Below are 25,802 nucleotides of genomic sequence, written 5' to 3'. Positions count from 1 at the left end.
GCTACAGATTTGAGGGTTTCTGTCTAATTAATTAGTCAGGGAATTAGTACAAAGAGCAGTTAACTTTCTGTTGTATATTTAATTTCATATGTATTTTTTTAGATTTTTCTCTAACTTACAGCCAACTCTTAGAGATCTAATCATTACTTTAATGAGAATTTAATGTTAACTATTTTCCCCCAGTAGTGCTGCCTTTTATGTGGCTCTTCACTTCTCTTATTAGTAGATATGAGAAGAAAAGGACAGTAAAACTAAAATAAAATGTTCAAATAAACTCTAAAAAGTTTATTCATTCTACCTCTTCTTTTGAATAAAATCATATTTGGGAGTTATCTGTAGATTAATTCATCTATATTATTCTTCAGTAGCATGACAGTAATAGATAGACTCTTAAATCTGAACTTTTTCCTCTCGCTTTAGATCTTTTAAAAGCTTATAATTATGAATTGCCTTTCTAGGGAGGAAATGAAGAATGCCTTTTCATTTGAAGTTTGTAGAGAAAGTAAAAATTATCCTTTTAATTTCAAACATTTCCCTTTACTTGAGCTTGCTTCTGTTTTCTTCTTTAGTTTCAGAAAGGCGCAGTGAATTTTTTTGTTAAACTGTGTATGTGTGTGTGTGTTGCAGTGAGTTCTGACACCAGGGTACCCAGAGTTGAGCCAGACTTCACAGGTCAAGGGCTCATTCCTCTGCATGACTGACCTCACTTCAGACATCAGTTGCAAATTTAGCTTTCCCAGGTCACCCTCACTTCTGACTAACTGGCAACATATTTAGGGATTCCTAGTATCCCTCATTCTGTCATTTTTGAGATTGCATCCAAGTACTGCATTTCGGACTCTCTTGTTGACCATGATGGCTACTCCATTTCTTCTAAGGGATTCCTGCCCACAGTAGTAGATACAATGGTCATCTGAATTAAATTCACCCATTCCAGTCCGTTTTAGTTCGCTGATTTCTAGAATGTTGACATTCACTCTTGACATCTCCCTTTTGACCACTTCCAATTTGCCTTGATTCATGGACCTAACACTCCAGGTTCCTATCCAATATTGTTCTTTACAGCATCAGACCTTGCTTCTATCACCAGTCACACCACAACTGGGTATTGTTTTTGCTTTGGCTCCATCCCTTCATTCTTTTTGGAGTTATTTCTCCACTGATCTCCAGTAGCATATTGGGCACCTACTGACCTAGGGAGTTCCTCTTTCAGTATCCTATCATTTTGCCTTTTCATACTGTTCATGACCAACAGACTGGTTCCAAACAGGAAAAGGAGTACGTCAAGGCTGTATATTGTCACCCTGCTTATTTAACTTATATGCAGAATACATCATGAGAAACGCTGGGCTGGAAGAAGCACAAGCTGGAATCAAGATTGCAGGGAGAAATATCAATAACCTCAGATATGCAGATGACACCACCCTTCTGGCAGAAAGCCTCTTGATGAAAGTGAAGGAGGAGAGTGAAAAAGTTGGCTTAAAGCTCAGCATTCAGAAAACTAAGATCATGGCATTTGGTCTCATCACTTCATGGGAAATAGATGGGGAAACAGTGGAAGTCGTGTCAGACTTTATTTTCTTGGACTCCAAAATCACTGCAGATGGTGATTGCAGCCATGAAATTAAAAGACGCTTACTCCTTGGAAGAAAAGTTTTGACAAACCTAGATAGCATATTAAAAAGCAGAGACATTACTTTGCCAACAGTGGTCCGTCTAGTCAAGGCTATGGTTTTTCCAGTGGTCATGTATGGATGTGAGAGTTGGACTATAAAGAAAGCTGAGCACCGAAGAATTGATGCTTTTGAACTGTGGTGTTGGAGAAGACTCGAAAGTCCTTTGGACTGCAAGGAGATCCAACCAGTCCATCCTAAAGGAGATCAGTCCTGGGTGTTCATTGGAAGGACTGATGTTGAAGGTGAACCTCCAATACTTTGGCCACCTGATGGGAAGAGTTGACTCATTGGAAAAGACCCTGATGCTGGGAGGGATTGGGGGCAGGAGGAGAAGGGGACGACAGAGGATGAAATGGCTGGATGGCATCACCGACTCAATGGACATGAGTTTGAGTAAACTCCGGGAGTTTGTGACGGACAGGGAGGCCTGGCGTGCTGCGATTCATGGGGTCACAAAGAGTCAGACACGACTGAGCGACTGAACTGGACTGAAGTATCCCTCAGGTTCATAAATTTGCTAGAATGACTCACAGACCTTAGGAAAATACTGGATTTGTGACTACAGTTTTATTATAGCCAAAGGATAAAAGCCAGAACCAGCCAAATGGAGATGCACAGGGCACAGTCTGGGAGAGTCCCACACATAAAGTTTCTATTTGCTTTAGGATTCTGTCACCTTCCTCACATACTTGATATGTGATATGTTGATACGTCACTTGTTGAAATGTGACAACACGCAGAGTATTGTGCAACCTCAGAAGCTCACTGAGCTTGTGGTCTAGAGCTGTCATTTTTTTAAGTTGTGGTCAGAAACATAGAATATGAAATTTACTGTCTTCAGCTGCTTTTATGTGTATCATAACTAAGATCATGGCATCTGGTCCCATCACTTCATGGGAAATAAATGGGGGAAAAATGGAAACAATGACAGACTATTTTCTTGGGCTGCAAAATGCTATGGATGGTGGCTGCAGCCTTGATATGAAGACTCATGCTCTTCGGAAGAAAAGCAATGACAAACCTAGACAGCGTATTAAAAAGCAGAGACATCACTTTTCTGACAAAGGTCCATATTGTCAAAGCTATGGTTTTTCCAGTATTCATGTATGGATGTGAGAGTTGGACTATAAAGAAGGCTGAGCACAGAAGAATTGGTGCTTTTGAATTGTGGTGTTGGAGAAGACTCTTGTGAGTCCCTTGCACAGAAAGGACATCAAACCAGTCAATCATGAAGGGAATCAACCCGGGATATTCATTGGAAGGACTGATGCTGAAGCTGAAGCTCCAGTACTTTGGACACCTGATGCAGAGAACCGACTTATTGGAAAAGACCTTGATGCTGGAAAAGATTGAGGGCATGAGGAGGAGGGGACGACAAGCAATGAGATGGTTGGATGGCATCATCAACTCAGTAGACATGAACTTGATCAACCTCCTGGAGATAGTGAAAACAGGGAAGCCTGGCATGCTGCAGTCCATGGGGTCACAAAGAGTTGGAGACAACTTAGCCACTCAACAGTAACAACAATATTGAAATCTAGTCATGTAATATTACATTTAAAAGGTACAAAGATGTACAGAGAAGTATAAATCTTCCACCCACACAGTTTTTTTTCCTTGAAGACTGATACTTTTTAAAAATCTTTTTTTGCCTAGGTATAATAACTCTCTTTTAAAAAAATAATAAATACTCCCAGCTGTATCTCTTTTGGCTATTGCTGTATTTTGAGGATTTGAAACACTGTATTGTTTTCCAAACAGTAATGAATATTTTGGTTTGGCCAAGAGGTTCATTCAGTTTTTTCTATTAAGACAGCTGTAGTAGTGCTTAGTTGTTTTTAACTTCATTTGAAACACTTTTGTTGTCACAGTCTAACTGCTGTCAGATCAGTGAGCTTTAAAAAAAAAATACATCACAATTGGTGAATTTTTGTATAGCCATTTTAATATTGAAGATGGAAGAAAAAAGCAATGTTTTTGGCATATTATGCTTTATTGTGTCAAGAAAGTAAAAATGCAACTGAAATACACAAAAAAGATTTGTGCAGTGTATGCATAAGGTGCTGTGACTGAGTGAATTTGTCAGAATTGGCTTGTGAAGTTTTGTGCTGGATATTTTTCACTGAACAATGCTGCCCGGTCGAGTAGACCAGTTGAATGAAGTTGATAGAGATCAAATGTGCCTTTTATTTTTACTTAAAAAACCGGACGAAGATTTTGGCCAACCCAATAATATTATTTCTTTACCTTATATCTTGAAATGAATTTGTTACTGAAACATTTAAATGCTGGGGTAGAAAAGTGAAATTAGTCTTTAGGTTTGTTTTTCTTTCCTGAATTAAGAATTGTATATTCACTGTAGAAATTTTCTTTTTTTAGAAAATGTTATTGTTCAGTCGCCAAATAGTGACACAAATAACAAAATAACAGAAGCCTTATTTAATGTTTTATTTCTTATCTTTCTGTTTGTCTGTGAATAGTGGGAGGGTGCACATTTAAGCACACTTTATGTTAAAAAAAATTGAGTATAGAATCTAGGGTTTTGTACCTTTTTTCCCGCAGATAATACTACTGAATCATTTTCCTTTCCAGAAGCATTAAATAATCTTCAGTAGAATGTTTTTACCATTTCCTATCTTTGCAGGTTAAGATTATTTCCAGTTATGTGCATAGTTTGGCAAATCTATTAGATAATTTCGCTTCAAGGTTTTTTCCTTAACTGATCTTAGGAGACTCAAAAGTTAACTTAATTGGTTAGTATTTATGTCTTACCTTATTATATTCTTCATGATAATAGCCAGAGCTCTTCTTTGAAGGTAGATAGCTTTCTTTTTCACTGACCTCCAGTAGCCTAGAGATTATAAATCGGAAGGTTTGTTCATTAGACTTTCCCTTTTAAATATCAGTAAACTGTTTCTATTATTTTTTTAAATGTTGTTTAAACAATACTTTAATGTTCCTTCAGTTCTTGTGAGAAATGTAGAGGTTGTATTTCGCATATACGTGTATGTTTATATTGTTTGGTATACATTTTGTGTATATTTTTAATCCTTTTCCCCTCACAGGTAAGATAGTGTCTTCCTCCTCCTTTTCATTTCTTGTCCATTATTTCAATTGAACGTTTAAAAGAGCACTATAGGAGATGCAAGGATAAATTCTCAAGGGGGTTTAAATATAGTGGGGAGTGACAGATGTATAAGTTCGATAGTATGCATAAATAGATTTTAAGATTTTATTGATGGGTCCAAAATAAAATCTAGCTGTTTTTTGTTTCCCTTCCTGCTAGGGTCCTGTATTAATAGGAAGTTCTCACGGTGGTGTCAATATTGAAGACGTTGCTGCTGAGACTCCCGAGGCCATAGTTAAAGAGCCTATTGATATTGTAGAAGGCATCAAAAAGGAACAAGCTGTCCGGGTATGTTGTGTTTTGAAATATTTCTAGGTTTTATTTGGATAATTGCAACACTTAAAGAGAATTAACTTTATGTAAGTGAAGTGCTTGATAAAACTTCTGAAAACTTTTTTTTTGAGTGTCAGAGTATGTTAAATCTTATTTGAAATGGAAACTTTTTAGAAGTATCTACAGCATTTTACTTCATGTCCTCCGTAAGTATTTTAATATGTATTTTTAAAAGATAAGGATTCTTTCAAAAGAGTCACTATATGTACCATAGCCATACCTAGTAAAATCAGTATCTTCACTTACCCAGTCATTCCAGTTCCCTAGTTGTCTCATGTTTTTTTTTTTCCTTAGAATCTGTTTGAGTTGGGATCCATGTAAGTTCCTTCATTGCAGTTGGTTAATAGGTCTCATAGGTCTTCTGTTAATAGTTTATAGATTTCCTTTTTTTCATTTTCTTCATCCATTTTATTTCATTTGTTGGAGAACCTGGAGTAATAATGCTTTGTTTTTCATACTTTGGATTTTCATCTGCATGGTGGCATTTAATATGTTCCTGTCCCCCCCTTTATACCCTATACACTGTATGGAATGGTAGGGACACTGTCTCATATATCCCTATGATAGATCAGTGATTTTATTTTGGGGATTTTATGGGTGCTTTTAAGAATCTGATTAAAGCTGTGGGCTTTCTCTCAGTGTATTCACATGCACAATAAATTTTGCTTGCAATTTCACTAGTTTTCCATGCCATCCTTCTTGTGTGCCTCTTCCTCTCATTACATTCCCCCTCAAAAAAGAGCTCTCCAAGACAAAAACTTAAGTATGAAGTTAATTATGGTGTGTGAGAGTTGCTTGGTAATGTTTGTAATATTGCTATTAAATTGTTTACTTTATATATAAAAAATAAGTGACCCATCTTAAAAAGAAGTTTGAGTATTAAAGTTTGAATGAAATTAACATCTCTTATCAGGAAACTGTCAGATGAAGCTAATGGTATTGAAGTACAGTAGAGCAGGAATTTTGACTGATACAGAGAACTCCCTGATAAAGCGTGAAGCAAGTCCTTTAGGCAAGTGAGTGGTATAAATGTTTAAAGGGGACAGAGATGTGACTCATTAGATAGTTATATGAGAGTGGTAACTAGAGTCTTGAATTTAGATGAGAGAGAAAACACTTGGTTTACAACAATATTTGAAGGAATAATCTAAGTTTGTAGCTTTCTGAGTGATGGGTGAATGGAAGTACTACTCAGTATAATGTGAGACAAACTGATGTCATACTGTTCTGATCAGAATTTTTTTGCAATTCTCAGATGTTTAAATTTAAAACAGTAGATTGTGACCTCTGAAACTTTTCTAAATGAAATGGTATTTTTAATTTTCTTATTCTTTTATTTTTTTGAAATGTCTTAACCCCAAATGGCATTTCTCAATTAGATCATCCACTTTATTTTATTTGTATTTAATTGTTTGCATTTGACTTCTTGGAAGAATCACATTCACTTTCAAAGAATTTAATATTTTCTATTAAAAGTTAAATGTATTGTAGCTTTAGATAACAATTGGAAAATAGGAGAAAACTCCTCCAGAGGGTTCCTGAGCAGCTGTGGCAGTTAGGATGATTAAAAAAGAGACATGTAACTTCCATATATGTAGCTTCTTCTGTAGCTTCAAAATTGCTTATAAAACTTTAAAAAATTATAGATCTTTGATAGCCTATAGAACTTGTGAACCACAGCCTCTGGGTTGAGACCTTGCTGTATGTATTTTTTAAAAAGCTCTTCAGGTATATTTAGCAAGAAATCTTTGCTCAAGACTGTGAACTCTTCTCCTAGATTAGAAGCTTGAAAGTGAACGTCGCTCAGGCATGTCTGACTCTTTGTGACCCCATGGACTACATAGTCCATGGAATTCTCCAGGCCAGAATACTGGCGTGGGTAATATTTCCCTTCTCCAGGGGATCTTCCCAATCCAGGGATCAAACCCAGGTCTCCCACATTGCAGGCAGATTCTTTATTAGCTGAGCCACCAGGGAAGTTTAAGTACTTTTGAATCTAGCGTTTATTAGGTGCTCAGTAGATTTTGTAATGAGTAGGATAATACTCATTTTACTAGTCATTTTACTGAATGTGTCTTCATTGGTTGGTAGACACTCTTCATAAATTACCTAAAAGGTAAAATAGGGTTAGTATTTTGGCCATTGTTTTCAGACCAGTGGGATTAGTAGTCTACCTTTTATATGTAGTTTTAATAAAATATAAGCCTCTTTTTTCAGTTTAGGTTGGCTGTAAGGCTCAGTGGCAGTATGGAGGCTATGGGATAAACACGAGAACAGGAATTGACGTGAATGGCAAGTCATTTGACCTCTCAGAATCTCTTTCTTTGTAAAATGGGCATACTGCCGGCTTTGTGAGGATTTTGCATAGTTTTGTTTAACTATTTATAGATAGTAGTGATTCATATTTGACCGTAAATGATTTGTGCTTATTATTTAAATGATAAACTACAAGGTTATTTATTTGCAACAATTTAATGTTGATTGGATGTTATGCAGCATTCCTATAATAAAGAGACATATTGCTTTCAGCTTGCACAGAAGATGGGATTTCCAGCCAGTATTGTGGATTCTGCAGCAGAAAACATGATCAAACTTTATGACCTTTTTCTGAAATATGATGCAACCATGGTAGAAATAAATCCAATGGTAGAGGATTCAGATGGAGCTGGTAAAGTATCTTCTTTCATCAAACATTGATTATCTATTTAGCCCCTATCATATGCTTCACTGAGGAAGTGAACTCATTCCTATGTAGAAGCTTGTTTTATAATGAAAACAGTGAATGTGAACATTTGAAAAGAATGAATGTGAACAAAGAGACACATTAAACAAACACTTTATATATTTACACACAGAGGGATTAAAGCTGCGCTGTATGGCAGCTAACAGTCACATGTGGCAGTTAAAATGAAGTGGTATAAGATGGAAATATTTCTCAGTTGCACTGGTTACATTTCAGGTGCTCTTTAGCCTCGTGTGGTTAGTGCATTAGCACATATACAGAACAATTTCATTCTTGCAAAAAGTTCTGCTGGGCAGTGTTGGATTAGAGTATTTAGCGCGGTAGTGGATAAATAGTTGTAGTTTGGGGGAATTAGCCATTTTAATCTCCCCAGGTTTCAGACTTCAGAGACATGATTGTTTTTATACAAAGAGTATATTTTGTTACTGGAGTCCTTTTAATATTAAGGAAAAAAGGTTGGCTTATTACTTTGACAGCTTTCCTTTTATATGTGTTTAAAAGGTAAGTCAGATTTTGAATTATCATCCCTTCCCTGTATAGATATTCTAAAAATATAAGCTGCTTTATTGTAGCCTAAGTTTTTCTTGATATTTCACGTTAATTGCTTCTCTTGCTGTGATTTGTTAGATTTTGTTTCACATTTCTTAGGACATTTCTAATCTTAAGCATTTGTAGAACTCTTTTACTTTTGTACTTCTAATGAGTTCTGTTTATTATTGTAGAAATCAATTTTTAGGTGGTCATTTATATGGTTGCATAAAGACAAAGGAGTAAATTCTCTTGTGATTATAGAGGTAGTTTATAAAACTAAAATTACTTAAATTTTTTAAAGAGTGAGGGCTGATACACATTTTAAAAATGAAATTTTAATAATTTGTGTAGGAGAATTAATCTGTATAAAACTTTTTTTTTTCCTTTTTTTTATTAGGGAGGCAGTTCTTAACCTATTTATTCTTTTAGATTGGCATTACTTAACCTGTTGTGGGTCAAGGACAAATTTTAAGAAATGCAGTGAAAATTGTATGAAAGCAAGTAACAGTCACCAAGGAATCTGAACCAGTGTTCCCATGGGTGTGTGTGCCTACGCACTGTAGAAGTCTAAACTTTCATGCGGTTTAGAAATTCTCAGATCTTTAAAGCCTTTAGTCCTGCATTTGGTACTTGGATGTCAAATTACTAATTCCTATTGCTAGGCAACCTTTAGAATCTTTTTTTCATGTTTCAAAACCAATCATGCTGGAATTTTATTGGAATTGTATCATCCCTATAAATTGTTGGGGAAAATGGACATCTTTCTAGAAGTCAGTTTTTCCAACTAGAAATACAGTTTTTTTCCATTTATATTCTTTTAAAATAAGGCATCTTTTGGAAGGTATTTCTTTTTGGACTTATTTGTAGAAATATATTTTTTGTTGCTATTTTGAATAGGATTTTTTCTGCCATTGTATTTTCTTACTGTTTATTGCTGCTCTGCAGAGACTTTTGATTTTGTTCTTAATTTGTTGATTTTAATTCTGTCATTATATTTGTTTTCCTTAGTCTGTGAAAAATATCTCTACTGTGTTTCAGCTTGTCTCCCATGTTTTGGTTTGTTTTCAGTTTCTTCTTTCATAGTACTTAGTTTTGAATTTTGACCATACAAAAGAGACATTTTAAGTATACTTTCGTTTCCTACAGTAAAGTTTTTTCTTTTTTAAAAAATATTTTCCCTCTATTTAACAAAAACATAGCAAATACTTTGTGCCAGGCACTGTTGTAAGAGCTTTTCAAATATAGACCCTGTAGTTCATTAGATGTTTATAACAGTTCTGTGAGGGTAGGTACTATTACTATCCTTACTTTATAGGGTAGGAGACTGAGTTATCAAGAGGTTTATGTGACTTACCCAGGGACACATGGCTAATGGTAGAGCTGGACTGCGGAATTTGTACTCTTAACATATGACACAGTTGTATGACAGGGATGTTTTGGGTAGAGAGTAGTATATCAGCATTGGAGTAGTAAGGGATTAGTTGTTAGGGTACTCTTTTAGGCTGGGACTTTCCTGGTGGCTCAGTTGTAAAGAATCTGCCTACCAATGCAGGAGATATGTGTGCTGTGTGCTCGGTCCAATTCTTTGTGACCCCATGGACTGTAGCCCACCAGGCTTTCCTATCCATGGGATTTCCCAGGCAAGAATACTGGAGTGGGTTGCCATTTCCTTCTCCAGGGGATCTTCTTGACCAAGGAATTGAACCTGCATCTCCTGAGTCTCCTGCATTGGCAGGCAGATTTTTTACCACTGAGCCACCTGGGAGGCCAGGTTCAATTCCTGGGTCAGAAAGATCCCCTGGAAAAGGAAATGGCAATACACTCCAGTATTCTTGCCTGGGAAATTACATGGACAGAGGAGCCTGACAGGCTGCAATCCCTGGGGTTGCATGACCTATCGACTAAACAGCAGCAGTCTTTTAGGCTAAGAAGCTTAGTAGTAGTCCAAACAGAAGGTAACAGAGGCAGTGGGAGTGGAGAGGAGAAGGGTTTATTTTACAGACGAGTTCAAGCTCAGGCTCTGGTAACACATCTACATTTCTCACAGTACCTTCTTTTATGTATTTTGAATGGAGGGTTTGGATCAGTGTACTCTGGGTAGTTCTAAACATCTACAGATTGATATGTTTTATTTATGAGGTACATATTGAGTTTTGAAAGTAATATTTTAAAAAATAGGAAATACAGATATTTGTCTGCTTTTGTACTAAGTTACCATATGACAAGATAGTATGTACATTTGGGGAAATTATTATAGTATTCCTTAAAATAGTAGTTTAAGGACATTTTGAATAAGACTAAATTTCGAATTATTTCCTTTGTGCACAGTTCTTTTGGAACATGTCTGCTGCATAGAATTGAAGTATACCTGTTAATTGGTACGGGTTTAATTGTTTGAATAATTTTAAGAGGCAAGCTTGTAGACTGTAGACTTACTTTCCTAGTAATGCTCTGAAAACTTAGGGTAATATAAAAATATACATATTTATTTGAATAGAATTGCTTAAATAGCTTGTCATACCATTGCTATCATTGGGGTTTCTGAGAGATCTTCCAGTGACTGCCCGTCTTCCCTGCCTGAGTTCTAATTAAAATGGATCTGACAGCTAAATTACAATTAGACAGACTTAATAACTATTCACATATGAGGCTTTAACAGGGCAGTACTTTCAGGGATAGGCTATGCCTTGGGAATAGCAGTTGGAAATCCTTGTTCCCTGTGGGAAGCTTACTCCCAAAAGGAAGAAAGATTGAGCTAAATTATGCATGTCTGGTTTTATAATATCTAGATTAAGTAGACAGTTAATTTACTTCCTTTCCTCTGGGAAGAAGTAAGTAAAGAGACAGTGATGGGACAGATGTTACACTAAGTGAGCCCTTTGAATGTGAAAGGAAACATCCAGAGTGGGGGATTTGCTCACCTGCTCGCAAACATTCCACGTATTTTCTTTACCCACTGAACTCAGCCATTAAGCCTGTGATCTATCAGGATGGATGTGGAAGTTTTGAGGGACAGCGATTAGCTGTTTGCATAGTCTTGTTCTGATTTTGAGGCTGTCATTCCAGTCCCAGCCATGTTCCTTTGGATGTTATGGGAGCACCTATAGGTAGTTTGAATTTTTACCCCCAGAAATTTCCAAAATGGGTCAAAACAGTATACCAGTATCAGCCGTTTAAGAAAGTGTTAGGCTTAATTCTGAAAATTTACTCTTTTCTGTTTCTGACTCCAGATTATGTCTATTGGAGTATCAGAAGTTCATGGGTAAGATTAGATTCAGTTCAGTTCAGTTCAGTCACTCAGTTGTGTCCAACTCTTTGCAACCCCATGAACCTCAGCACGCCATCACCTATCCCTGTCCATCACCAACTCCCGGAGTTTACCCAAACCCATGTCCGTTGAGTCAGTGATGCCATCCAACCATCTCATCCTCTGTCGTCCCCTTCTCCTCCTGCCCTCAACCCTTCCCAACATCAGGGTCTTTTCAAATGAGTCAGCACTTCGCATCAGGTGGCCAAAGTATTGGAGTTTCAGCTTCAACATTAGTCCTTCCAGTGAATATTCAGGATTGATTTCCTTTAGGATGGACTGGTTGGATCTCCTTGCAGTCCTAGGGACTCTCAAGAGTCTTCTCCAACATCACAGTTCAAAAGCATCAATTCTTTGGCACTCAGCTTTTTTTGTAGTCCAACTCTCACATCCATATATGACCACTGGAGAACCATAGCCTTGACTAGACAGACCTTTATTGACAAAATAATGTCTCTGCTTTTTGATATACTGTCTAGGTTGGTCATAACTTTCCTTCCAAGGAGTAAGCGTCTTTTAATTTCATAGCTGCAGTCACCATCTGCAGTGATTTTGATTGCAGAGATTAGATTATACAGCATTAAAATTCTCTGAAATACTTTAATAGTAAACTGCATAAAGACACACCTGAGACATAAGACACAAATGTGATAAAGTCCAAAGGACGTAGAGAACTGAAGTCCCAAGTCAGATTCTTTTATCTGAGTTAGAAATTCAAAGAAATTAATGTTCTGGCTAATTTCTTGACTATTTTCATTGAACAAGAGGTTGTGAATTCTAGATACAGTTTAAATTCTTTCAGCCAGGGCAGTTTGGATTTTTTTTCATAGGAACAGGTAGAGTTTCTCTGTAGTCTCAGAAGTTGCATTATTTGAATTTCAGATCTCTTATGGGCCTCAATTCTGGTGTACAAAAGGTTAATAATACATGTAAGTTTATCACAGCTTTGACCCTCCATTACCAGATTTGGCGGGGGGAAACCCAAACCCAGGCCATTCCCACTGCCAGGAACAGTGATCTCAGGCACAATTATTTCTCAGAACCATGTACGTCATTTTATGAAGGGTCATGGCAGAAACTCAGGCTTCCCTGTGGCTCAGACAGTAAAGAATCTGCCTGTAATGCAGAGAGACCTGGGTTCAATCCCTGGGTTGGGAAGATTCCCTGAAGGAGGGCATGGCAACCCACTCTGGTATTCATGCCTGGAAAATCCACATGGACAAAGGAACCTGGTTGGCTACAGTCCATGGGGTTGCAGAGAGTGGACACGACTAAGTGACTAAGCACTGCACAGCACATGGCAGAAACTCAGTGAAACCTGAATAAAGGAGAGTGGATTGATTTTAGTCTCACCAGGATGCCAGGTGATTATTTTACCTGTGGACTTTAAATCAGTTAAAAGAAATCTCTGAGCAGAAAATTAATTTTGCCCTAGTGATTTTGGCAATTAATTTGGCATTTGTGATTTCTAGGGGGAAAAACCAAATATGTACATCTCTTAAAAGCTTTCCCTCTCTTGAACACTATGAATTGGGTGTGGGCTCTGTTTACTGGTATTACACATACCCTTGCTTAGTTAGCAGAGTTGTCAGTGGCTGGTTCTACTGACTGTTACAGAGCTCAGGCCTAGGAAATGTGCTTCCTAGGTATTTCACCTCAGGTTGTTTTTATTGGAGAATCACCCTCAGCTGAGTGAACCTGTCTTGATCTTCTTGAGTCTGTATGCCTCGGAGGCCTACTAAGGATTAGTTACTTGGCCATGTCATCCTCATTAAAAAAAAAAAAAGATACACAGTTGATCATTGAAAAACATGCGTTTGAACTGTGAGGGTCCACTTATATGAAGATTTTTTTTCCCAGTAACTAATACAACAGTACTACACAGTCTGTAGTTGGTTGAATCTATGGATGCAAAGCTGTAGATATGGAGGGCTGACTATAAAGTTATACGCAGATTTTTTTGCTGACGTATCTTGAGCACTTTTTGTGTTTACTGAAATATTCTTCTAAAACATTTACTTTGATGTTTTAATCCTGGCATATATAGATATGCCACAATTTGTAAATTTGTAAGTGATTATGAAAATACAAGGGATCTGAATGAAGCATTACAGTCTAAGAAACATACATATTATCATTCGCCAGTGATTTCACATATTGTACTTTTCAGTTTAGATTTTCAGTATGGTTCATTTCATAGTTTTATTTTCTGCTGATATTTTTACCTAGTGCTTTATTATGAACATATTTTCCTTTAGGTCATTTTAAATGTGTTTAAAAATGCTGTTTCACAGTTCTCTGATAATTTAAAATTTGGGTCATCTTGGGTTTTGTTTCTTTTGACTGCTTTTCCTTTTTACCATTGCTTACGTTTTCCTGTTTCTTCAGAGATCTAGCAGTTTTTATACTGGACATTTTGGGAGGCTGAATTCTGTCTTCTTCTGAAAGAATGCTTGGCTTTTGTTGTTAGTTAACTTGGCTGACTCCAAACTTTGTCTCTTGTTTTGGGCAGCAGCTGAAACTGCTTGGTTCTTTTCACCTCTGTCCATTCAGGAGTAAGGAGAATGTTGTAGTTAGATTGGAACAAGGAAGGGATAAAATACTGAAAGATGAAGTCAGACAATTAGCCTTCATAAGGACCATTTTGGTAGAGTGCTGCAGGTAAAAGCCTGACTAGAGTGAATTTAAGAGAGAATGGCAGCAGGAAAACTTGGTACAGTGAGTTAAGCAGAGGTATTGGCAGATAATAACTATTTCAGGCTTTGTGGGCCATGTATAGTCTCAGTTGCTGCTGTTTTTCTCCTTCTTCCTTTACCCTTCCTTTTTATTCTTTTTAACTTTTTATTCATAAAAATGTTAAACCCTTTGTTAGCTCACAGGCCATTAAAAAACCAGCAGAGGCTGAATCTGGCCCATGGACCATAGTTTGCTGACCCCAGGTTTAAACAGACAACTTTTTCTGTGAATAATGCTGTATAGGAAGAGGAGAGTAAGTGGGGAGGTAGCAGGTAAAAGAGTTTCTTCTTTCTATTAGGTGGGGGAAGAGAATGGCTTTTTTTGCAAGCCAGTTTAATTTAGCCCATGGAAAAGTAGAGTGGAATTTATGGTGCTGGAAAAGCAGAATTGCTGTGACAGTGCCCTTGAGTTGGGACCCAGAACCCAAGCAATGGAGTTAGCTAAGAGCATGGACTGTTATTTCTTGGTAATTAAAAAGAACATTAAATGCTTTTGAGGTTTTTCTTTCTTCTTTATCTGTTGCTTAGGACAGATGTAGAAGCAGTAACTTTGATGGGATAGTTTTAAATTCTGACATATTCTTATTCAGGTGATAGTTAGAATCAGTTGTGAACATGAGTTGAAATACTTTCAGTAAGTAACAAAATGTGTTTTTCCCCTAAAGTAAAAAAACATTTGATTATTATATAGTGTTTTTTTTTTTGTCTATCTTGAAATTAAAATCACTTTCTTTTTTTCCTTTAAAGTGCTGTGTATGGATGCAAAGATCAATTTTGATTCTAATTCAGCTTATCGTCAGAAGAAAATCTTTGACCTGCAGGACTGGACCCAGGAGGATGAAAGGGACAAAGATGCAGCTAAGGCAGATCTCAACTACATTGGCCTTGATGGAAATATAGGCTGTCTAGGTACCATGTGTTCTTATGTTAGAGTTGGATTGGTTAATCTTATTTTCTTTATGTTGCTTATACACATCATTTTCCTCTCTTGATAGTGAACGGTGCTGGTTTGGCTATGGCTACAATGGATATAATAAAACTTCATGGAGGGACTCCAGCCAACTTTCTTGATGTTGGTGGTGGTGCCACAGTCCATCAAGTAACAGAAGCGTTTAAACTTATCACTTCAGATAAAAAGGTAAGGGCAGAACCTATGTTTTAGATTTGAATGGTAAGAAGTAACTTGATTAATTAGTAGAGTACATAGTTTTACTTGTTGAGCATACATAGGTCATTAATAAATGTTTGTTATTGATAGGGCTGTGTATTTTTTCTTGGTGTTAGATTCTAGAATTGTTTAATAAAATTGTTTTTTTTTTTATTGCTCTTTCCCTTTGAGTCTATGGACTTATTTGCCATATTCAACTTTATAAAGAGCATTAAACTAAAATGAGATACAAAATGTGCTTTGTTTCTTTAGTTTTATAATTATTTTTAAAAAAATAAATTTTATTAGAACTATATTCCTATAGCTTCCTTTGGCAAAAACTCTAAAAGCAGAGCATTATCTAATTACCTAACTGTTGACTACTTCTCTGAGCCACCAGGGAATCCCAATAATGTGAACTAGAATTCTAATTATATTTCTAAGCATGGCTTTTTAGGCCTGTGTACAAGAATGGAGAAAAGCATATGAAGAGTTCCTGTGCTGGGGCATTGGAGTTGGAAGCAGGCCAGGAGCCCAGGGTGACAATGTGGATAGCACTGAAGTAGCTGTATACATATGTCCCTTTGTATTGGACACTGTGCTTGGATTTAGGAACACATGGTTTTTTCCTTTAAGGCCTTTTATAGTGTGATGAGGCTGATGAATTGAATGTAGTGCTATAAAAGAACAGAAGACAGAGCTGATAAACTGGGAGAATCAGAGTGGCCTGACTATCCGTGTGATAATGAAAGAATGCTGACCCAAATAAGCCCTGAGGTTTGAATGTGACATGTATTCAGGAGTGGCCACACTTTTTGAGTGCTTTGGAGGACCTGGTGTTTGTAAAAAGTTGGTAGAGTTGATGGGGAAAAATGAAGAGATGATAATGAGGACTAAGTTGGAGATCTTGCATATAATGTTGTCTTACCACATGGCCTGGGCTAGTCATGTTGCTAATGGCTATGCTTAATAGGAAACAAGTAGATGGAATCAGGAGGTCTTGTTAATGTGGAGCAGGGGAGAAGAAACTATGGACTAGGTGTTGAAATTACCCAAGGAGGGGAAGGAAGTTTTGGTGGGTGGTGGACTGCCAGACTTCAGTGATGAGAGCTGCATGCAGAGAGTATGGCTCTTTGGTCTGAAAATGTTTCCGTGGAGTTAACTTCTATAAGGCACAGATAGGGCTTCCCCAGTGGCTCAGCGGTAAAGGATCTGCCTGCGATGCAGAAGACACAGGAGACGCGGGTCCGATCTCTGGGTTGGGAAGATCCCCTGGAGAAGGAAATGGCAACCCAGTCCAGTATTCATGTCTGGAGAATCCCATGGACAGAGGAGCCTGTGGGCTGTAGTCCCAGGGCCTCAAAGAATCAGACATGACTGAAGTGACTGAGCACACGCATAAGGCACAGATATGAGTGTGTTCTTGAGAAGGAAGGAAAAATAGTCATTCCTTTAAAATTTTAACCTCCCCAAACATTTTATTGACAGGTACTGTCTATTTTGGTCAACATTTTTGGAGGAATCATGCGGTGTGACGTTATTGCACAGGGTATAGTCATGGCAGTAAAGGATTTGGAAATTAAAATACCTATTGTGGTGCGGTTACAAGGTGAGTGTAAAAGGCATCTTGTAATTGTTTCACTAACTCTAGAAGTTAAAAGTTCATAATTAAACTTCTATTTAAACTTTTAAAAGTTCGTTATTAAAAGTTCATAATTCCAAGTTTAGTTCATTTAAATTTTAGTTTTAAATAGCTGTATTTTTAAAATGAGAGTGTATAATAGAGAATTTTTTAAATGTGAGTTTAAAAAAATCTAACATTGGGACAAAATTGTTGATAGTTTTGTTTGGTATAAGTTGATACATTATTTGCTATGCATTGTCTTGAGTTCTGACTTGTCTGAATTACCATTAATGTGATAAGGCAAAGTATTTTATAAGATAGCTCCAGACTTTTTACACTATTTTCTTTGGTTTAGAAGCATTTGTATTAAATGACAGAAGTTGGTTGAAATTTTATATTTTTAGTATATTGTGACAAACATTTTAAATGATTTTGTATATGTTTTTAAAGCATCTTTATATTTGTGTAAATCATTTCCAGGTACACGAGTCGATGATGCTAAGGCACTGATAGCAGACAGTGGACTTAAAATTCTTGCTTGTGATGACTTGGACGAAGCTGCTAAAATGGTAAATGGGTTATGTTGATCTAAGGAAAAATTTGCAGTGTCTGAAAGGTTTATAAGCATTGAGATTCTAAAGTGAACAGCTAATACTGCTAATAATTAGTTTTTCACTTAAATTTTGGGAGTATTGAATCCCATATACCTATCATATCCCATATCCCAACATCCTAAACAGTTACCAACTCATGCCCAACCTTGTCTCATCTAATTTTTACCTACTTCCTTCCTTGCCCATGATTTTTTTGAAGCAAATCTCAGACACTGTATCATTTCATACATACCATCATGTACCTATAAAAGACAAAAGTATTGATGATATAAAGTAATTATTGTTATTTATTTCAGATGGGGTAGTGGTATTATGTTTATATTTTATAAAAAAGAATCAAGTCAGTGTTGAAACGTTTCTGATTTTCTTAAATATATTTTGCCTACGTTTTTTGTTAGATTTAGGATCAAAATAAATCTATGCTTGCAATTGGTTAATATATCACTAAATTTCTCCTTATAGATTCTCCCTTGCCCCCCCCCGCCCTTTTTTGAAGTTTATTTGTTGAAGAAAAACAGGCTGATGGGCTAGTCGTGTTTCCTATAGTCTGGATCTTAATGATTGTGTCTATGGGGTGTCACTTAACAGTTTTTTGACCAGAGGTGTGTTAATACATTGTTACCTGAGCATTATTTGCTGGAATGTTTCAGTATTAACGTACCTAACATATTGCTGGCCACAGGCATTAGTTTCTGCAAAAAATCCCCTGGTCAGTAATGCGTTAACACGTTTCTCTGCTCCTATACTTCCTATAAACTGGTAGTTCAGTCTATAGGCTTGATCGTATATGTATTTGATTTTGAGGAGCGGGGAGCAAGAATATTTTATTGGTGATTTTGTATAATTCCATAAAGAGGTATATAAATGTCAAGTAACTTATCAGATAATACTAGCAGTCCTTGACACTCAGATGCAGCATTTTGTGCAAAAGTGGTGATTTTCTAATTCTGTGATTATTTGTTATATAGAATACATATAAAAAGTGAAACTTTCTTGTATCAGTTATTTTATTGTCATGGTGCACATTTTGCCTAGAAAAAGCTGGATACTTACTTGATTCTTTGCTTTTATTGATAAGTAAATTTTAAATGATTTTGCGTAGATATTTAAAACATCTTTGAATTTGCATAAATCGTTTGAGGTATATGAGTTGATGATGCTAAGGCACTGATAGTATCAGTGCCTCCATTATGGCCTGTGAAAGTGAGCCAGGCTTTTTTGTTTCTTAGTTTTTGTTTTTAGGTGTGTGTTGTGTATTACATGGCATGCATGCATACACATCCTGTTTTGAACTCATGGATTTAAATACATTTGACGTGGTTCAGTGCATTTTAGTTATTTTTACTGATTCTTAGATTATCCCATCTGTGGTCAGTGAGAACCTCTTCACGTTGACTTCTGAGTCCTCACGTGTCCTATGATGTGCTTTCCGGTGTAATGAGATGTTTCAGGCTCATCTTTACATTTCTTCCTGCTGACCTGAAATCAGCCAAATGGTGTTTATTAGACATCACAATTTAAACCTTAAGGGTACTTATAACTTTTGGGTTGTTCATGGTTTCTAGATTTTTTTAAGTTACAAGTCTAGAAAAATATGTGTTTTTTAAAGAGAGAAATACATGAGTACATACTGATATTTCCAAATCCAGGAGTACAGTTTTTTTTTTTTTCTTATCTAATATGTTTCTTTTTTTTTTTTCCATTCCATGCTAACAAATATTTATTGCTTTGTCCCTCAATACAAACAAAACAGTTTTAGAATAATAATACAAACAATATATCTACTGAAAGTAGAGTAGTAGATTTGTATCTACAGTTCTTTTTGTCCTTTGAAGTATTTCCCAAAATTTGCTGGATTCTAAAATTCCTGTGAAATAGTTCTTTGTTTTATCCCACTCTGAAGCAGTTTCATTTCTTTATTTTAAAGTAATTGCTTAATTTTTTTTGTTAAAAATATTTGCATGGTTCCAAAATCAAACTATAAAACAAGATATATTCAGAGAAGCTAGCCTTTATACCTATTACTGTTTCTTCCTTCCCCATAGGTAATCAGTTTTTTTTTTTAATTAGAATTTCTTAGTTCATCTTTTCACTTTCTTTAAAAACACAAATACGGTATGTATGTATGTTTATGCATATATCTCTCCACTTTCCCACATTACATCATGGTAACATGTATTTTACCTCATTTCTTTGATTTAACACTATATCTTTCTTGGTGAATACTCTGCAGTAGAAACAGAGATGTTTCTAAATGAGAACTTTTGATTCTTTATCTGAAGTTCACAGACAGTTCATTGTGCACTTATACACAATCCTGAGTTTAAATTAAGATTTTGAGTAAGGGTCTGGTAGGGAGAAGGTGTTTCAGAAAGCCTGTTTTGACATTGAGATGTGAAATCAATTGCTGAAGGAAAGAGTGAGGGATAGTAGGAGTCTGGCTAGTTCAGTAATTAGATATGAGGTGAGGTGAAGGGAATGAATAGGTTAGAACTTTTCTCTGAAAATATGCTTGTTTGCAGTGAGAGCCTGAATTAGGAAAAGCTTTTTGGACATGGAGAGGAAGGATAAGTATCAGTAGGAGCTTGATCAAATAGACTGTGAAAGATCAAAGTGAACAGTTGATTTAAGTTGTGTCTGTAGTGTTTTTCTAGTGAGTAGGAGGTTATGGACGTCATGACAGTATTAATAATATGATAATGTCAGCAATCGCTACCTTTTATAATTTATTATGCATGCAATGCTAGGCCTTTTTTCCCCCTTCCCCTATTACCTGACTTAAGTTTGGTGATACAATATCCACTTTTATAGATAAAGAAACAAAAGCTCGATACATTAATCTTATTTAGGATCACATGTTGTAAACATCAGAGTGGGATCTGAACTCAAGGTGTTTAACTTTAAAACCTTCTCTTAACTATTCTGCTGGAGAGGAGAGAAGCTAAATTTGTTGTTTGGTTTTAGATATGTTTAATTTGTACATTTTGTATGGTACCAGCTGAATATTCTCAGATAGATTTATATAGAGAACATTGGAATTCAGGTTGATAATTGTTAACTTACTGACAGAAAGTAAAATAGTAACTTCCAGATTCAAGCTCCTATCCCAACATTCTAGGATTATATACATATTTTTTAAATAAGCTTTTATTTATTTATTTATGGCCATGCTATGTGGCTTGCAGGATCTTAGTTCTCTGACCAGGGATTGAACTTGGGCCCTGGCAGTGAAAGTCCTAACCACTGAACCACCAGGAAATTCCCCAAACTTTTATTTAAATGTGCTTTGCATTGTGTAGTATCCAGCTAAGACAGTCACTATTTCTATTGTCAAAGATAGTTAAGGGCAGCAGATGGAAATAGACATTTCTCCAAAGAAGATATACAGATTGATGGCTAACATGCACATGAATAATTGCACATTGCTAATTATTAGAGAAATGCAAAACTACAATGAGGTGTTACCTCACACCAGTCAGAATGGCCATCACTAAAAAGTCTATAAATAACAAATGCTGAAGAAGGTGTGGAGAGAAGGGAAACGTCCCACAGTTTTTCGGTGGGAATGTAAATTGGTGAAATCACTATGGAAAACAGTATGGAGGTTCCTAAAAAAACTAAAAATAGAACTACCATATGATCCAGCAGTCCTACTCTTGGATATATCTGCAGAAAACTGTAATTGGAAGAGATAAATGCACCTCTGTGTTCATAGCAGCAAATTTACAATAGCCAAGACATGGAAGCAACCTAAATGTCCATCAACACATGAATGGATAAAGAAGATGTAGTATATATATATATATATACACATACATTCAATTGAATACTACTCAGCCATAAAAAAGAATGAAATAATGCCATTTGCAGCAACATGGATGGACCTAGAGATCATCATACTAAGTGAAGTAAGTCAGAAAGAGAAAGACAAATACCATATGATATCACTTGTATGTGGAGTTTAAAATATGACACAAATGAACTTATTTACAAAAGAGAAACAGACACAGATATAGAAAACAAGCTTAGGGTTACCGAAGGTGAGAGGGAGGGGGAGAGGAATAAATTAAGAGTTTGGGATTAACATATATCCACTATTATATATAAAATAGATAATCAGCAAGGACCTGCTGTATCACACAGGGAACTATATTCAATATCTATAAGGGAAAAGAAACTGGGAAAGAATCTATGTATGAATAACTGAATCACTTTGCTGTATACCTGAAACTAATACAACTAAACTTCAATTTAAAAAGAGGAAAAAATTAAGATAGATATAATTTGGGCAGTGAGAAAGAGGTAGATACATATATCAGATATGTATCTATTTAATACCTTCTGATTTTATATACGTGAATAAAATCTAGTGTGGGTTATAATATGCAGGTTATGAAGTGTTAGATTTGACTATCCTCCTAGGAGTGGGCTTCCCATGTGGCACTAGTGGTAAAGAACCCGCCTGTCAGCGCAGGAGAGGTAAGAGATCCCTGGGTTGGGAAGATCCCCTGGAAGAGGGCACAGCAGCCCACTCCAGTATTCTTGCTTGGAGAATCCCACAGATGGGGGAGCCTGGCGGGGTGCAGTCCATAGGGTCGCAAAGCGTTGGACATGACAGAAGCAACCTAGCATGGATGCATGCCAGCGTGGCAAATGCTTCTGAGACTGTGACGTGGTTTATAACAATGTCAGAATAGCCCAGATGTTTTAAATGAAAAGGATTGAAGATGCTGTTAATTTCGCATTGACCGATTGTCCTGATTCTGTGTTTTTGTGAAAATAGAGACAAAGATTGTTTTCTTTTCCTTTCAGGTTGTGAAGCTCTCTGAGATAGTGACCTTAGCCAAGCAAGCCCAGGTGGACGTGAAATTTCAGTTGCCAATCTGATCTGAGAATCCAGTGGTTGACTGAGGATGTTAAATGTGTTATAATTGTTAAAAATACTGTGTTCTGTATTACTATTGTTCCTTTTCTCTTCAGCGTGTGAAGCTTTGTAATTACCACCTAGGCATAAAAACTAAAAGCGTTTGGTCTGTGTTTATTTCTGTTCTAAAGGGGCTGTTTGTATAAAGAATGTGTAAGGCAGTTATCTAGTTTGTTCTGTTGCAGCTTTTCTTTTTCACTTTTACAGAATATGCCAGTTTATTATTGCAGTATGCCAGTTTATTATTGTTGGGTACAACATTCTTCATTGATAAGAGTCTTATGAATAAAATAAATATGAAGATAAAGCTTTATTCTTTAGTGTTAGAAATGTATTATATCTGATAAACTAGTTTCATCAGTAGAGCAATGTATTAAAACAATGTTTTATATAAGAAGTGTTTATCTTCAGCACCAAATACTTAACTAAGTATATCAGTCACTATTTATAAGCAGATCTTTCAAGCACTCCCCAGAATATTTTAAGTATTTCGGTGAAGTAACTTGTGCATTATTTGAACATTATTTTAATCATTACAATACTCTTGATAACTTCTAGTCATCATGATGATCCTGTTATTGAGAGCCTGTAAATTTGTATGAAATAAGGGTATGTTTACTAAGGACTTGGCAGACAAAATTAATAATGTCAATTTAAATTAATAAAGATCTCCCAATGTGATTTGGATTAATTTTTTTTTCCTTTTTAAGTAAACACAGTAAAAAGTGATGTGTTTATCATTGCACTAAATACCTCTGAGGAACTGATTTGTAGATTGTGTACTAGGCATGATATTTGCATATAATAAAGCGATCTAAAGATATTTCACTTGAATTCCACTGTTTATGTGTGTGCCATCTGGTACTCTTCTTCAGAAAAGCCTACACTGTCCTTTGTGTCCCAATTCATATATGTGTGTGTGTGTAGATGTCCATCTTCATTGCATAGAACAGTTGATAATTTAACTATTAACAGGTTAAGTGCCATGGGAGGAAATATCAGCCATGGAGTAGACTATGTATGTAAACATACTGGTGAATTTGAGAACTTCTGCCTGTTTCTTGAAATGTGATCACACACACACACTCCGAGGGGCAGCATAGCAGAATGATTATGAGCACAGAATTTGAAAGTAGCCTGTCTGGTTTGAATCTTGCTTCCACTCCTTACTAGCTATATAAGCTGATCAAGTTTCTAAATTTCAGTGTACCTCAGTTTCCTTAGCCCCTTTCTCATCCTCGCTAAAATTACTTAGTGGGAAGAGGGAGATAGAGGCAGAGAGAGGGAGGGAAGGCAATTATATAGACAGAACACATGAAATATTCACACATTTAAACCACCTATATCATATGATCTGTCTTCCCAGCCTATACATTAAAAAGACTAAATCAGAGCCATTAAACCATTTAGAATTGTGATAAAGTTATAATTAAAAGTCCAAAGCCTTTAGCTTTTAATTAAAAAAAAGAAATTTCAAAGAGTGCCAGCCAGTGATTAGCTCAGAAAATACTGGCGTTTGTTTTGGTTGGGTCTAGTCAGGAATTAAAGACTGCTCATATTTCAGAGAGGATGTAAAACAGGCTCTGTTTTTTCTTATCTATTCTTGCATAATAGATCATCCCCAAACTAGTGATTTTCAAATAACAAAATTGTAACCTCACAGTTTGTATGTGTCAGAAATTTGGAAGTAGTTTATCTGGGTGGTGGTCCTGGTGATACACTTGCAGGTTTGAGGACTGCTTCCACGATGGCCTCCATGCATGGCTGCTGGCCTCCACTTCTCCCCGTGTGGCCTGTCCTCGGGGCTGCTTAAGGGTTCTTGTGACAGGGCAGCTGGCCGCCTCCAGAGCATGTGATCCAAGGGAACAAGAAGGAAGTCGCACTGCTTCTTGTGTCCTCACCTCAGATATTTGTGTTCTGATCTCATTGTCCCTTCTGTGACACACTATTAGAAACGAATCAGTAAGTCCAGGGACTTCGCTCGTGGTCCAGTGGCTAAGACTCCGAGCTCCCAACACAGGGGCCCCAGGTTCCATCCCTGGTCAGGGAACTAGATCCCATGCACAATTAAGTTCTCATGCTGCACGCAACTAAAGATCTCGCATGTTGCAACAAAGATTAAAAGATTCTGGATGCCGCAACTAACACCCAGCACAGCTAAATAAATAAATTTTTTTTTTTTTTTAAAGACCTTAAGAAAAAAAGAATCACTAAGTTCAGTCTACAAGAAGGGAATTCATCTCCATTCTTGAAGAGGGAAGTATCAAGGAGTTTGTTGACATATTTTAAAACCATCACAATATGTGCTGGGTACTGAAAGCAAACCGTGCATGCTGAGTTCAGAGATCCGTAGCTGCTCAGACTGAGATGTAATGAGCATCTAGGATCGTTTTTTTTTTTTTTTTTTTTTTTTTGTTAGAAGTGGATTTATTCAGAGAGAAACACTCCACAGACAGTGTGGGCCATCACAGAAGGTGAGTGCGGCCAGCATCTAGGATCTTGGAAGAGTTCTGAGGCTTGGAGCACTGAGAGGAGAGTGTCTTGGCTGCTAATGTTCAAACCCTGCTTGAATGGTGGACCCTGATAGTATCAGTTACAGCTGAGAAGTCAGGTAACAGGACAAAAACTAGTGGAACTGAAGCAGCAGGCTATAACTAATCTTGGTAAGAATGATTATAATGTAATGGTGGGGGAGGAGGTCAGTTCTGTGGAGAAGAGAGAGTGGAAATAACTGACTGGTGCCTACTTACACACCCTCCTTCCTCATCCCCCAAGCACACATGTAGGCACACCTTGGAGATAATGTGGGTTTGGTTCTAGAATACTGCAATAAAGCCAAAATCCAATAAAGGGAGTCATACCAATTTTTTGTTTTCCCAAGATATCTTTATACTGTGGTTTGTTAGGTGTGCAATAACATTATGTCTGAAAACCAACGTACATACCTTCATTTAAAAAACTTTTATTGCAGGGACTTCCCTGGCGGTCCAGCAGTTAAGACTTCACCTTCCATTTCAGGGGGTGTGGGTTTGATCTGAAAC

General features: G+C 36.6%; 1 protein-coding gene across 1 annotated transcript in view; it reads left to right on the top strand.

Annotated features, from left to right (window-relative positions):
* The window catches only part of SUCLA2 (succinate-CoA ligase ADP-forming subunit beta), a 40,959-nt gene extending 17,375 nt beyond the window's left edge, over positions 1-23,584 (top strand). The window contains exons 5-11 of the mRNA XM_043478021.1: positions 4,963-5,091; positions 7,666-7,804; positions 15,200-15,361; positions 15,448-15,590; positions 17,088-17,208; positions 17,704-17,792; positions 22,650-23,584. Coding sequence (XP_043333956.1) covers positions 4,963-5,091; positions 7,666-7,804; positions 15,200-15,361; positions 15,448-15,590; positions 17,088-17,208; positions 17,704-17,792; positions 22,650-22,724 — 858 coding nt within the window. The 3' untranslated portion in view covers positions 22,725-23,584. The remainder of the gene's footprint in view (positions 1-4,962; positions 5,092-7,665; positions 7,805-15,199; positions 15,362-15,447; positions 15,591-17,087; positions 17,209-17,703; positions 17,793-22,649) is intronic.
* The last annotated feature ends 2,218 nt before the right edge of the window (positions 23,585-25,802 follow it).

Source organism: Cervus canadensis, chromosome 9 (genome assembly GCF_019320065.1).
Source record: "Cervus canadensis isolate Bull #8, Minnesota chromosome 9, ASM1932006v1, whole genome shotgun sequence".
NCBI lineage: Eukaryota > Metazoa > Chordata > Mammalia > Artiodactyla > Cervidae > Cervus > Cervus canadensis.
The sequence above is the reverse complement of the archived record's forward strand: the minus strand, read 5'-3'. Positions and strand labels throughout refer to the sequence as shown.